The sequence below is a fragment of the Lissotriton vulgaris genome, chromosome 8 (assembly GCF_964263255.1).
Source record: "Lissotriton vulgaris chromosome 8, aLisVul1.2, whole genome shotgun sequence".
In the NCBI taxonomy this organism is placed as follows: domain Eukaryota; kingdom Metazoa; phylum Chordata; class Amphibia; order Caudata; family Salamandridae; genus Lissotriton; species Lissotriton vulgaris.
The window spans coordinates 1,377,871,196-1,377,884,940 of record NC_141696.1 but is presented as its reverse complement, the minus strand read 5'-3'; the positions used below and the strand labels follow the sequence as shown (position 1 = coordinate 1,377,884,940).

General features: G+C 45.0%; 1 protein-coding gene across 2 annotated transcripts in view; it reads left to right on the top strand.

Moving 5' to 3' along the window:
- Positions 1-9,982, top strand: part of KCNE1 (potassium voltage-gated channel subfamily E regulatory subunit 1) — a 139,959-nt gene extending 129,977 nt beyond the window's left edge. For both annotated transcript variants that reach the window (XM_086935366.1, XM_086935367.1), the window contains exon 2: positions 8,849-9,982. In XM_086935366.1, coding sequence (XP_086791492.1) covers positions 8,881-9,261 — 381 coding nt within the window. In that variant the 5' untranslated portion in view covers positions 8,849-8,880 and the 3' untranslated portion in view covers positions 9,262-9,982. The remainder of the gene's footprint in view (positions 1-8,848) is intronic.
- The last annotated feature ends 3,763 nt before the right edge of the window (positions 9,983-13,745 follow it).

Genomic DNA, 13,745 nt, shown 5'->3' with positions numbered 1-13,745 from the left:
GTTCCGGTGGAACACCCACAGTAACACCCATTGCACGGCCATTTGCCGCAGAGGACTGCGGTGGAAAGGGAATATTTACAAGATGGCGTTAAGCCACGTTAAGGGGCTTAGTACCACAAAATGTGGGAAATGGTGCTACGCCACCGGAGTGTCAGAAAAGTGATGCTGCTATGGCGATTGACACTTGTAAGTATACCACAATGTTTTCAGGCATGAACGTGGTTGAGGTCATCTAATGTATTTTCTCTGCTGTAGCTTTCCTTTGCCTCCATTCCATTAAAGTTCTTAGTCTAACACAGCAAAAAAAAAAGGTGAAGGTGACATTTTCAGTAATAGAAGTCAGGCCATAATGGTCAGGAATCAAGTGGTCACCCCCTAGTTAAAAACGAACCTCCATGTGTAGGAAAAAGAGACCCGACGACAGGGTGCTGAAAGAAAGGAATGATGTTGAATCGAAATTAGGCATCACTGATATTCTGCAACCACCATTGTGGGCTCCCATTCTGTCACAATGACTTCCTCTTTGTGTCCACACATTAGTGTTCCTGGATGCTCTTGTCAATGACCTCGTGTAAGTTTTAGGACCTGTGTCAGTGACCCTGTGTCCCTGTATCCTCATGTCACAGTGTCAGTGATGCAGTGTCAGCCTCAGTGTCAGTCTGTCAGTTTCCCCACATCTGTGTCCTAATGTTAATGGCCCTGAAACAGAATCAGGGTCCCATGTGCCCAAGTGTCAATGTGCCATTTTAGTGTTCCTGTGGCAGTCATCCAATTTCAGTACCCCATCTCAATGCCTGCCTTGTCCCAGTGCCACCAATGTTAGTGTCCCCTTGTAGGTTTACCTGTGTATTAGTGTAGCAATGGCATCTGTGGCTGTACCTCAGCGGCAGCGAAGAGCATCCTTAAGTGTGTGCATATGTTCCAGTGTCAGTACCAATATCTGCATGCTCCTCTTTCATTGAATATACATCAGTGCTCTTGTGTCACAGTGCTAGTGTCAGTGCCTCCATACTGATGCCCTTGTGCCGTGACTCCTCCTAGTTTTAGTTTCAGTATCCATGTTTTGTAGCATCTCTGTGACAGCATCCCAATGCTGGTGCTTTAGTGTCAGCATCTCAGCATTGGGCTTTGCATACTTGTCAGTGTTCCTGGATCAGTATTCTCATCTAGTATAAGTGCATATGTTTCAGGGTCCCTTGGTTTCTTTCCTCTATCAGTGTTCCAGTATCAATGTCAGTGCCCCTATTTCCCCTTCTATCCATGTACCAGTGTCAATGTTGTAGTGTCTGTGCCCCAGAGTCAATATGTCACCATTTCAGTTCCTCCGGACATGTACCATATGCCACTGCCAGCCTCCAAATGCCAATGTCTCCATGTTAGTTTTGGGGTCTCTGTTCTAGTGTCCTCTTGTCCCAATAACCGGGGCAAATGTAAATGTAAGGATTCCGGTCCAGGAAGACATGGCCTGGCAGTTCGGGCTGGACTGTTCAGGCAAAGGGACAAGACTGATTTGCATATAGCCATGTCTGAACTGGGGTGGCTTGTTGCACAATGGATTAAACCCAGATCTGTGACTGGGGGTGAATGTTTTGCCATTGTGCAACATTCCGTCTATCATCTTGTGTGTTTTTTGGCAGTAACCCTAGGCAGTGTTGCAGTGCCCAATGTCCATGTTGATTCCCCTACACCAGTAACAATAGCCTTATCGCTATATAGGGGTCTTCAGGTCTGTGTCTTTTTGTCAACATCTCAGGGTCAGAAATCCCAAGCCATTGTTCCAGTGGTGTGTCCCCATTGGTGCTCTTATAATAGTGCCCATGTGAGGTGTCACTGTCCTGGTATTGTGTCCGTGAGTCAGTATCTCAATATCAGATTCCTAATGTCCCCTTTTCAATCTTCCAGTAGTACTGCCAAGTGTCATTGCCAATGCAGCATCTAAGTTTGTGCCTTCCGTCAGCATTCCAGCATCACTGTCCCCACATAAACATCCCCTTGTCAGTGTTTGTGCTCCTAGGTCAGTGTCCCAATATCTGTACCAGTGGCAGGTCTCTTGTGTCAAGGTCGCTGTGTGATTGATGGTGCTGCTGTGTCAGTGTGCTAATGTCAATGTTAGTGTTCCTTTGTCAGTGATTCAGTGTGAATGCCTGTGACCCATGTCAAAGTTCCAGCGTCACTATCCCCATGTCAACATCTTCATGTCAGTATTGGTGCCACTGTGTCAGTGGTGAACAAAAACTGGGTGACCCTGTGTCCCTCAGAACCTGGGCATTCAATGGTTAAACAAACAATGGTTCTGTTGGGTAAGACAGATAACTTGAAAAATGCTCATATATGTAGACAAACAAAAATAGCTCTCTGATACACCATATGCGATTTGAGAAATAAATGCTTAAAAGACAAGGTCTTAAGGTTCAAATTGGTATATTGTAAATTATAACAAATACTTTTCAAAGATCTGAATTACTACATTCAAGGATAGATTTTCATTCTATGAAACAGACCGTCATCAAGACATAAAGAACACATATTTTTTGTGACTTTTGTGCAATTGTGCTCAATGGGTGTAGTGACGTATATACAGTGCGCGGAATTAATACATATACAAATATCCAGGAATTTTTTCAATGGCCAGATGCTGATTATCAACCGAGGATTCCTAAGAGAATTGTGAGGATCCTGGTGAGCCTGGACCTGTGGATGCGTCGACGTTTCGACCCTAATGCGCCCCTGTGGGTGGTCGCGGCGGGTCTTTCTCAAGACAGGGCGGGGGAGACAGTCTGAAATGTGAAAAGGGACTGTGTATCAGAGAGACTAGGAGTGCCGCTTAGTGGTGCACTTAAGGGGAGTGAAAATCACTGTACTCACTCAGGTATGTAGACTGTAGACCATGAGTCTGGAAATTCCCTTTCACATTCGAGACGTTTTTAATTACTTTTTAATCACTATGCAATTTTATCGCTGACGCCCAGCTTCCTTTCACTGGCACTTCTTGGGCTATACGTATCTAGGTGATCCTTACACCTGGTGGCGAACTGAGCTTTTTAACCTTTCCCCACTGAGTCCCTGCACCATCTGGTCCTGCAGTGCATTAACCTTGACACACTTGTGGGACTATATCGGCCAACTCACTAACACGCCTGCATGAGTCATGCCTGGCCTGTTTTCGTGTGCACATTTCCACAAGTTAGGCGCAATAATTGAGGTGTTGGCCCTAACACTAGTAAACTATTCTTTTTAGATTCCTCTGGCCATTGTGCCATATATTTCCAGACTGATGGTCTACAGTCTACATACCTGAGTGAGTACAGTGACTTTCACTCCCCTCCTAGTCTCTCTGATACACAGTCCCTTTTCACATTTCAGACTGTCTCCCCCGCCCTGTCTTGAGAAAGACCCGCCGCGACCACCCACAGGGGCGCATTAGGGTCGAAACGTCGACGCATCCACAGGTCCAGATCCTCACAATTCTCTTAGGAATCCTCGGTTGATAATCAGCATCTGGCCATTGAAAATATTCCTGGATATTTGTATGTGTTTTAATTCCGCGCACTGTATATAGGTCACTACACCCATTGAGCACAATTGCACAAAAGTCACAAAAAATATGTGTTCCTTATGTCTTGATGACGGTCTGTTTCATAAAATGAAAATCTATCCTTGAATGTAGTAATTCGGATTTTTGAAAAGTATTTGTTATTTCTCAAATCGCATATGGTGTATCAGAGAGCTATTTTTGTTTGTCTACAGATATGAGCATTGTTCAAGTTATCTGTCTTACCCAACAGAACCATTGTTTGTTTAGCCACTGTGTCAGTATTCTAGTGTCTGTGTCTCAGTGCTGGTTTCTTCATGTCACTGTCCTTGTGTCAGTGCCATGCTGTCAGCATCCACATGTCATTGCACCAGTGTTTCATCCAAGTCTCCATCCCTGTGTCAGTGTCCTTATGACATATCACTGTTCTATTTTGTGTCTTACTGTCACTATCGTAGTGGCAGTATCCATGTGCCATAGCATCCTGCTGTCAGCTTCCCGGTGAATCTGGACTGTCCTGGTGTAAAAACAATTGATGGACAGAATGCAGAACAATGTCATATATTCACCCCAGTACAGAGATCTGGGCCTAAATCCATCATTTGTTTGCCCACCATGCCATTCCAGTTTGAACCCAGCCATATGCAAATCAGTCTTGACCCTGTGCCCACTGGGAACTATCCAGCCCGAACTGCCAGGCCAGGTACTCCCTGGACTGGAAACAAGCATCCTATTACCGGTTTCGGGGTTTCACCCCTCATCAGCCAGGATAGCTTGACTCCAGTGGCATGGGGAACACGGGACCCACGTCTGGGCATACCCGTCCCACTCGCGGTGACAAATGCAAAAACAACAATTGATGGACAGAATGCAGAACAATGTCAGATATTCACCCCAGTACAGAGATCTGGGCCTTAATCCATCGTTTTTTGCTCACCATGCCATTCCAGTTTGAACCCAGCCATATGCAAATCAGTCTTGACCCTGTGCCCAATGGGAACAGTCCAGCCCGAACTGCCAGGCTAGGTCCTCATGGTGTCCCAACACAAGTGTTTGTGTCCCTTGTCAGCATTCCAGTGTCATTGTTCCCATTTTCGCATTAGTGCTCCTATTTCATTGCCCTGAGCCAGTGTCCTAGAGTCAGTGCTGATTTGCCCGTGTCAGCATTCTAGTGACAGTGCCCATATACCAGTACTCCTCTGTTAGTTTTCCTTTAGTAGTGCCCAGTGTCAGTGTCCCTTTGTCACTGTATCCTCATCAATGTCTCCATTTCACTGTTGGTGCTCGTTAGGCGGTGTGCCAGCAACCTTGTTGGTGCCCCTTTGTCATTGTTGGCGCCCCTTTGTCATTGTTGGCGCTTCTGTTTCTTTTTTGTCAGCGTGGGGCGCTTTGTGTCCCACATGACGTCTTGGTTGCTTTTACATTACTTATATAATTTTAAGTCCACCTTGAAGCACTAAGGAATTTGAAGAACCCTGAGGGTGAAGATAAAGACAGAGAAGTGATCTGTTGATCTAAAAAATGGATCAGGGGTGATGTGTGTTTTAGGAAGGAGAACTTGAAAAAAGGTGTGAAAGTGCATTTTTGTTAGAGAGAAACCCACATGAAAAAGAGAGTTGACAGGTAAAACATGCATTCCACTAATGTGACTCGTGCAGCATTTCACGTATCCCCCAAAATCATGCTAATACTTATAGATGATCAATCATAAAGAAGCAGTTTCACTGATGTTTGAAGTTTGTATCACTGTGAAGTACAAACTTTAGTTTTAGCTTGCATGCTCAATGTTTTCAGACGTGCAGGAAGTGTTTAACAGGAGCTAAGAAGTTTTGTTGCAACATCCTACTGCCATTGCATTGGGGTGTGGGGGTGGGGGTGGGGGGGGGGGGCAAGCATCATTATGGAGGTGCCCCACCCTGCCAGGCCCTCATGGGGCATCTGTGCCCCGGGGCACAGATGACCTAAAACATGGAATGAAATTTACCTAGAAGATAAGATTCATTGACAAACTTCCGTTCGGTGTTGGGTACTAAGGGACTCACTACTCACTCAAAGTGATGTGGGTCTGGTGTCCCTCTGGCATAGGTCATAAACTCCCTGTGTCATAGGGGATCATATTGATTTAAAGAATATTCTCATTCATGATCTTTGTGCAAATAGAGGGTCTGGGTGGATAATCCCGGGCAGGTATTGTGAGCTTGCTATGCCATCAGGAATCAAGCTGTGGCTCACAAATAAGGGTCAAAAAGGTCGAAACACGTTTAGGGCAGCATGTGCGTCAGTTTTGAAAAGATGTGCCATAGCTGCTCATTTATAATTGTTCCGTTTGCAGAGGGCCATGGGTAATTTGTACTTACATCTGCCTGTTGGACAGAAAAGCAGTGGGAATCACTGTGTTGAGGCAGTGCCTCCATCTAATACTGATACCTGATACTACTCAATAATTGTGGTGCTGGCTTTTGTGCACTTGTGTGTCATACTCCAGTGTTAGAATATTCAGAATGCTATAAACATGATGTTGCTCAAATGAAGCCGTGACACTGATGCCTGTAAGATAGAGCCATTACAGAAGCGCTCATAACTTAACCAACAGAAGTGAGTCATCGCAGATTAAAGTGTAACATGCGTTGGCACTGAAAATAAAGTGCCTACTTTCAACTTCCAAGAAGTGAGCCATCTCAGAAGCGGTATGACGTGCAGTGATACTGTAAATAAAAGGGTGACATGCTAATTCCACAAAGTTAGCCATCTCTGAAAGAGGTATAACATGTGGTACCACTGAAAATAAAGAAGTGAGCCATCTCTGAAAGAGGTATGACAAGCAGTGCTACTGAAAACAAAAGGGGAAACATCATTTTCCAGAAAGCGAGGACTCTAAATGAGGGAGAACATGCAGGGGTACTGAAATAAAGAGGTTTCAATGCCCATTCCAAGAAGTGAGTCATATTGAAATGAGGTATAACATGCAGTGGAACTGAAAATATGTGCGCTGACATGCACATTCCAATTAGAAGATCGCACACAACTGTGATTCCAACAAGTGTGTTAACCAGTGCGTAGGAATGACATTGCATAAAGAGCTATAAGAACTAAACCTCCGTATGCTAAGGTACTGTGAGTACTTGCACATGTTTGCACTACCATTCTCAGCATAAAGTAGCATAGTGCAAAGAATCGGAGATCCAACTTTAACTGATGGAGCCTTGTGTCTGAGGGTCCAAGCATCCCACCCAAGACCTGATGGGGCACGAAGCACCAACAAAATGTATCATCATTCCAGATAGCACACAGGAGTGGAGTGAGTGACAGGAAGGGCCCCTCTATACGGGTTATTACTGGTATCAGGCCCTGATTGGCACTTCCAGGCAATGAGCCGACTAAGAAAATATTCGGTGCTGGGGGAGGGTATTCCACCCCATACACCCCTGAAGCTTCGTCCCTGAAAAACAACTCCGCCTGATTCCTTAAGATTGTGCAGATCTAGTTTTATGGCCAGGACAGCCTGTGGAATGCTGAACTACTACTATATTGAGAAAAATCCTAATTTTAAGACTTTCGGTATTCACAGAAGGCATTTAGGAGTCCTAAAGTTAGGCCTCCTAACTTCTGTGAATACCGAAATGAGTAAGTGCCTTCTGTGAATACCAAAATGGTAGTACGTTTAGGATTCTGTAGTTCTGTGAATCAGGCCCCCTGCCCTTGAGGGAGCCCATTAGTTGCTGCTAAGGAGCCCTGGAGGTGCCCTGCGGAGGGAAAAAGTAGTCCAGAAAAAAGATGGAAGCCCAGAGGCCAGTGATGTGAGGGGGAAATGCAAGGAGATTCTATGCCACAAATACCAACCACACTCTAGAACAAGGGGAAGAGCTGGCTTTGCATCCATCATGGTGACCTCTGTCTCCAAACCCTTCAGTATCTTAGTGCTAGGGGCCCCAAGAACCTTTAATTCACTTGGCTCACCTCTCTGTACTGGGGGTTGTCCTGGATTGCTACTGTGGTTGATGAATCCTCCTGGATCAGACTGCACCTAAATTCTTATAGCGGCTAGTGAGATATTTTAATTTAAGCTCGTATTTCGTGGCAGCATGTGCAGCCGAGTTCACAAGCTACCCGTTGGAGTAGCCTGGCCTAGACCCCTCCATGCATTTGTTCATACTTGTCCGCTGTTGGACTTTAGCAATGACAATCCTGATTTTAAGACCTGCATTGGGCAAATGTATATATGCTTTACTGTTCTTTACTTCTTAAAAATCTATTCTGACGAATGTGCAAAATCAACTGTTTCTGTAGTGGGAGAGTACAGGAACAGGGATATTATTAATAGAACACACAAGCAGTGATGGGAGGAATGTTTGCAAATAGTCTAACCCCTGTCAATCGATCGCGGTAGCATTCCAGCCCATCCTTTTCCTGGTTGGGCCACATGCTAATTTGCATTAACTATTTGTATGAATTGAATGGAGGGAAGAGGGGTTGCACAGCAATCAAGAGCTCGGGTTATGAAGTATCCCGGTGACATTAGTGCTTAAACAATTAAGTAAATGTATAACTAAGTAAATAAATATGGCACCTATGTTGGCACTTTTCCTATAAGCAATGCAGGTTATTCATTTATTTTACTTAGGAATGGGATAACATCGAGAAATAGGTGGCTGGATTGAGAAGGGTAGTATTAGAAAATCATTTGATTTGTAGATAGTTTAGTTGAGAAAATGTGTGTGTTGAATTGAGACAGGTCAATGTCTGGCGGGGAATTGATCCTTTCAGCTGTGCCCGGACAGGGGCGGCTCTAGGGTCATGGCGGCCCTGGGCAGGGAGTGTAGGTAGGGGCCCCGGAAGAGGGGGTCTGGGTGGGGTGGAGCCCCCCACCCCCCGGAGCTCAGAAAGGTGTTTGGAAGTGGAACAGAGCCAGAGGCCGCCAAATCCCTGCCAGGGGCCGCCATGCAAATATGTATCCATCCTCAGAGGATTATTATATTAAGGGTATACATTGACGTGGTGGCCCCTGGGGTTTGGTGGCCCTGTGCAGGTGCACAGCTTGCACATGCCTAAGGCCGCCCCTGGCCCGGAGAGAAGTATTTCACTGACTAAGATCCGCAGAGAGGGATTCCCTCCAATGAATCCTCTTTAGCATCGAGGAGTACCTGTTGGCAAAGTGTGTTGCTTTGCCTTTACGGGCTGTACCACAACATTGTTCTTGTTTTGAGCTACCTTATCTTTCAGTCTTTAGATGAAATAAAGGGGTGATTGTTTGCAAATGACTGTGAATCTCTGTAACTTATTTTAACCACATTTGAATATGTCTTTATTTGATTTCAGAAGTAAAGAATTGCCTGGTGGAGCTATGAAAAATGAAGATGGAGGAAATCAATAGCACTGACCTCAATGTGTTCTTTCATAAGCTGGTGAAAGAATATATGGATGGTGCAAAGAATTCTACAAGTATGCAAACCACCAAAAGCCATGACAATCTGGAAGTGGTGTATGTCCTGCTGCTGTTGGGCTTCTTCGGCTTCTTCACATTTGGGATCATGATGAGTTACATCCGTTCGAAGAAGCGCGAGCATTCCTCCGATCCCTTCCACACATACATCGAAAGGGACTGGGAGAAAGAGGAGAAGCTGATTTTTGAAGTTAGAGCCATGGCGACTAGTAACACCTGCACACTAATTCACAATAAGTTTGCCGTTGAGCAACCCAGCAATCAGATCCCGGTCATGAAGCCTGCCTAAGACTTTAATTGATTAAAACATGATTCCAATCCAGATAGGTTTTGGATGATTAGTGGTGGTGAAAAGTGGCTAAATTGCCACGACAATTGTCCAGGCTCCAAATACAATCACCTGCGAATGCTGACTTAGGTTGAAAATCACTACACCAATCACCACCTTGGACGTCAATTAGCAGCAGCCAGGTATATCAGCTACTAGCCTTTGGTTGCCATTTGGAATCCCAGAATGGCCTTTGCTGGCAGAAACAGAAGGTTACAGGGTTCCAAGAAGCACAATTATATTTAACTTCTATAATGTTCACTACTTACAATTCTCCTAGCTCCTTGGCAGCAAAAAGGAGTCTGTCGAGGGGCTGTGGTACAAGAGTGAGCACTGTGATGTCATCTCTTGAATCACTCTTTACATGATATCACTTTATCAACTCCTGACATTTTTGTCAACTGACAGATGTAACCCATGACCACATTTACAGAAAGTGGTGTCAGTGATGTTGAGAACCTCATTCATCATCACAATGCTAATGATTCTCTGGAATAGATGGATTTTTGAAGTGAGCATGTCCACCATATGCAACCTCTAGACTGCATGAAAAGCAAGAGCAACATGAACGTTGACACAGATTGCTTTGAAGGAGCATTTCCAAATTTTGAAATATGTTGCAGGTCTTATGTGAAGTTTTAACTGCTATAATAAATGTTGCTAAAATAAAGAACTTGGGGAAGTTGGTGCCAGTCATTTCGTGTGCCAACAGTCAATACAGAGCTCGAAATGATAGGAAAAAAGGACATTAAATATGACAATGTGGTAAGCATGATGGATGAGGAATAAAATTAAAAGTGTTTCTATCTACCCCCACCATTCCCTGCCAGCACTTGTGAGCACTGCTGCAATAAACACGGGGAGCTGGAGAGTCCACATCCAACCGGAACGGGTGCAGTCTGGCTCTATACAGTTTTTTATCACGTCTGTGAAAAGTGGTTTTTAGGTCGAGCCTAGAGCAGCGCATGCGCTGCAATAGGAAAACGGCCTCTTGCCATCAGCACAGCTTTCCTAAAAGTTCATGCATGTGGGGCTCGCACGCCATTGGCCTTTGCGTCTGGCTTTAGCACGCAATTGACCAAAGGGGTGTGGAAGTCCCAGCTTCTTTTAAAAGGTTTACTCTCAGAGCGATTTGCTCTCAGGAGCCAGCAGAGGCGTGCAGGGCCATCTGGATTTAATTAGCCGTGGCGGCTTGTATCGTCGGCAGCTTTAGCCATAAGGCTATATACGCGCCCTATTGCATTGCAAATATTTTTTTGCCAATGACAACAGCAGTCACTTTCCGATTTCTACTTGCCTATGGTATAGAGTCGTAACGGTAACACTCCACCCAGCAGTTGCTTTTTGCATGCGTTTCATTGGAAACATTTGCTTAAAAAGAAAGCAGATATTGCCATTCATAGCCACTTAATCGATCAACCCAGATCAGCCTCTTCGAGATTGAGGCATCAATAGTGGTGTTATACCAGATCCATGTTACAACCCGGAAGCATAAAGAGCAAGAAGCGCCCTCTGCAGGGGGTTTGGGTTGTGCAGTGAGATCCTTTCATAAAATAGTTTGGGAGTAAATACGTTCCAGCGCAGCCTTGGTTGGGGGTTTTCCACAGTACCCGCGAGAGGAAGTGTAATGTCTTTGCAGGAGCAAAGCGCCACACACTGTAGCAGCCCACGGGGAAGTCCCACGTCGCCACTGTGTAGGGCATCCCCGGGTCTCTGTTTTGTTTTCTGGAAGGACACCTCCCCTGTTTATAGCAGGCAGACATGGCTAATTGTTTTGCTCTGTTGCTATCACAATCGCCATTAACAGCAGGGAACTCCATCCTGCTTTGAAATCGGACAGTGGTGTGTGCCCAGAGGCGGTTCACAGGACATCTGTCTCAAGGAATGAATGCCTCAATGAATGAATGCCTCGATGAATTAATCTCTCGAGGAATGAATGCCTCGACTCTTGCCTTCCCCTGGGCTAGGCCTTAGTGCAATGGGGTAACGTTTACAGCCCCCACTGCCTGCCACAGATGCTTATCTCGTGTTCCTCAATCTATTGATGGGTTACATTATGCAAGCTGTGTTACTGTTCTTGGAATGTTTGGTTATTTATGACAAGGATGTGGAGTAACAACCAACTCAGCGTTGACTCGGCATCCTGTGATTCTGGCCAAATCACTGTAGGTAAACTACATTTACCGATTCTAAAATACCAAATTTTACTGATTCGATATTTTAGAATCGGTAAATGCTATGTAGGTAATAAATCGGTAAGTATTACCGAATCTGAATGATTCGGTATTTACCGAATCGGTAAATACCGATTCGGTAATTCCCGCTCATTCCTATGGGTCTGGAGGCCCATAGGAATGAATGGGAATTACTGATTCGGTAAAAGGGCGAACACATGCAAGGGTGGCAGGGTGTCACTTTGACACCCTGTTGTACCCCTGAATAGTGCATGGGTACAAATGTGGCATACATACATGCCCTAAGGGCATGTATGTCTGCCACATGGCAATGTTATTGATTGCAAAAAATAGCTTTTTTTTAGGGTTTTCCAAATTTACCACCAACTTGTAGTTGGTGGTAAATAACGAATCCTGAAATGGGAAAATCACTCATTTGAGTGCTCCCTACATTTCAGGATTCTGTAATTTACCGAATCGGTATTTTAAGGAATCAGTAATTTACTGATTCCTTAAATTACCGATTCGGTAAATTACCGAATCCTGAAATGTGGCCCTCACATCTGAAATGCCCAATACCGGTCGGTAACGGCCGAAATTCGGTAATTTTGGCCGTTACTGACCGGTATTGGGCCACCGACATCTGGCCCTTAATCTTCCCGGGCCTAACAAAAATGAATGCGTCCTCGCGTAAGGGATCTGGTGCTCATGTAAAGCTTTCGAATACCTTCGGGTCGAGTTCGCGCAATATAAATCTGCAACAAAAAACCGGTCGGGTGCCTAGATGTAATGACTGGTGGTTCCACACAACGCTTTCCACGTGTCTCACGCCTCATGTGCACGAGGTTCCCTCTACGCCTCCAAGCAACCTACTTTCATGTATCACCACGTCTTGTGGTCAGTCACAATGAATGGGGAACTACGTGGTGTTTTTTTTTGCTTATGTATGCAGTGTTTTAACGTTGTTATTGAAACTGTCAAGTCTGAATGAAGCAAACAGAGAAAGGCCTGCAATCTGAACATAGAATTTGTTTTCTGCATTTATTTTCTAAACAAATGGGGTAAACTGTATATGTTCTTAAGAGAAGTAGCAGATTATAGGAGAGTTTGAACAGATGACTGCAGCACATCTGGCCTGCTTCTGACACATGTGTTATGTGCCTCTGCAGCGAGGACTGTGCTATGTCACCAGACCCCCTTATGACCTGGGGTCCCTGCATGGCCACAGTCCACTAGGTGTGATGCTACGGGGTCCACGCTCCTCCATCATTTCACTGACCCTTTCTTCTCTCCAGCTGTAGCCTTATTTATGTATTCATGATATGTGATGCAGGCAGCTAGCAGGTTTTAAAAAGACTAGATCAATGTATCATGTTCGATGTGCTGTTGTAAAACCTTCCCTTGTGTAATGCTTCTCAGATACAAAGTCTGAGAGCCAAACGAGGGCGGGGAGCGGCTGGTGAAAGGACCCCTGACTCACCTGTAATACCTTTTTTGAAATCTACGGTGGGATTCCGATTAGGCCCAGAGGCCAGAGACTATGGGGTTACAGTAGAAGTTATGTTTTCGGAGAAAAAGTGGCAAATGCATGGAACTGTGTCTTAGTGGAAGTGGTGGAATGGAATGACAACAATGTAAATGATACTGTGGCGTGCAAGGGGAAGCAGCAGTTCTGAGAAAATTGATATGAAGCAATAGTAAGCAATGTTCAAGTAAGCAATGTTTTACGCCCACCGCTGACATCTGCAGTGAACTGGAATCAGACCTTCGAATCCATGTCATAATCTTGCATCCTACCGAGGTCGGAAAGGGTAATTTTTTTAAACTAAGTACAACACCTCTTTTTTACAGTGCATAGAAACCACAGAGAATATGCTTGAAGCGCTGTGTTGAAACGAGTTATGAACTTCATGAAGCAACACTTATTTAAATAACACTTTTGTTACGAGCACCCACAGCATTTCTTTTTTCCTCATACTTAGCCTTCTTGATATAAGGATTAACCCTGGGCGTAGTATGCGTAGTGGGGCTACGCGAAGCTACGCAAAGTGGGTGAGAAACTACGTCCACCCTCGCACTTCACGTAGCCGCACTACGTACCTAATTTTAGTATATGCGCAAATAAAAATAAATAAAAGGCACTTACCTTATCCGCTGCGTCCCGGGGCTCCCTCTGCTCATTCACGCCGCCTCCCGCGCATGCACATTTTTCACGAGAAATGCGCATGCGAGGGCGGCTGCGCATGCGCATTGGTTATCAAGACGGCTGCG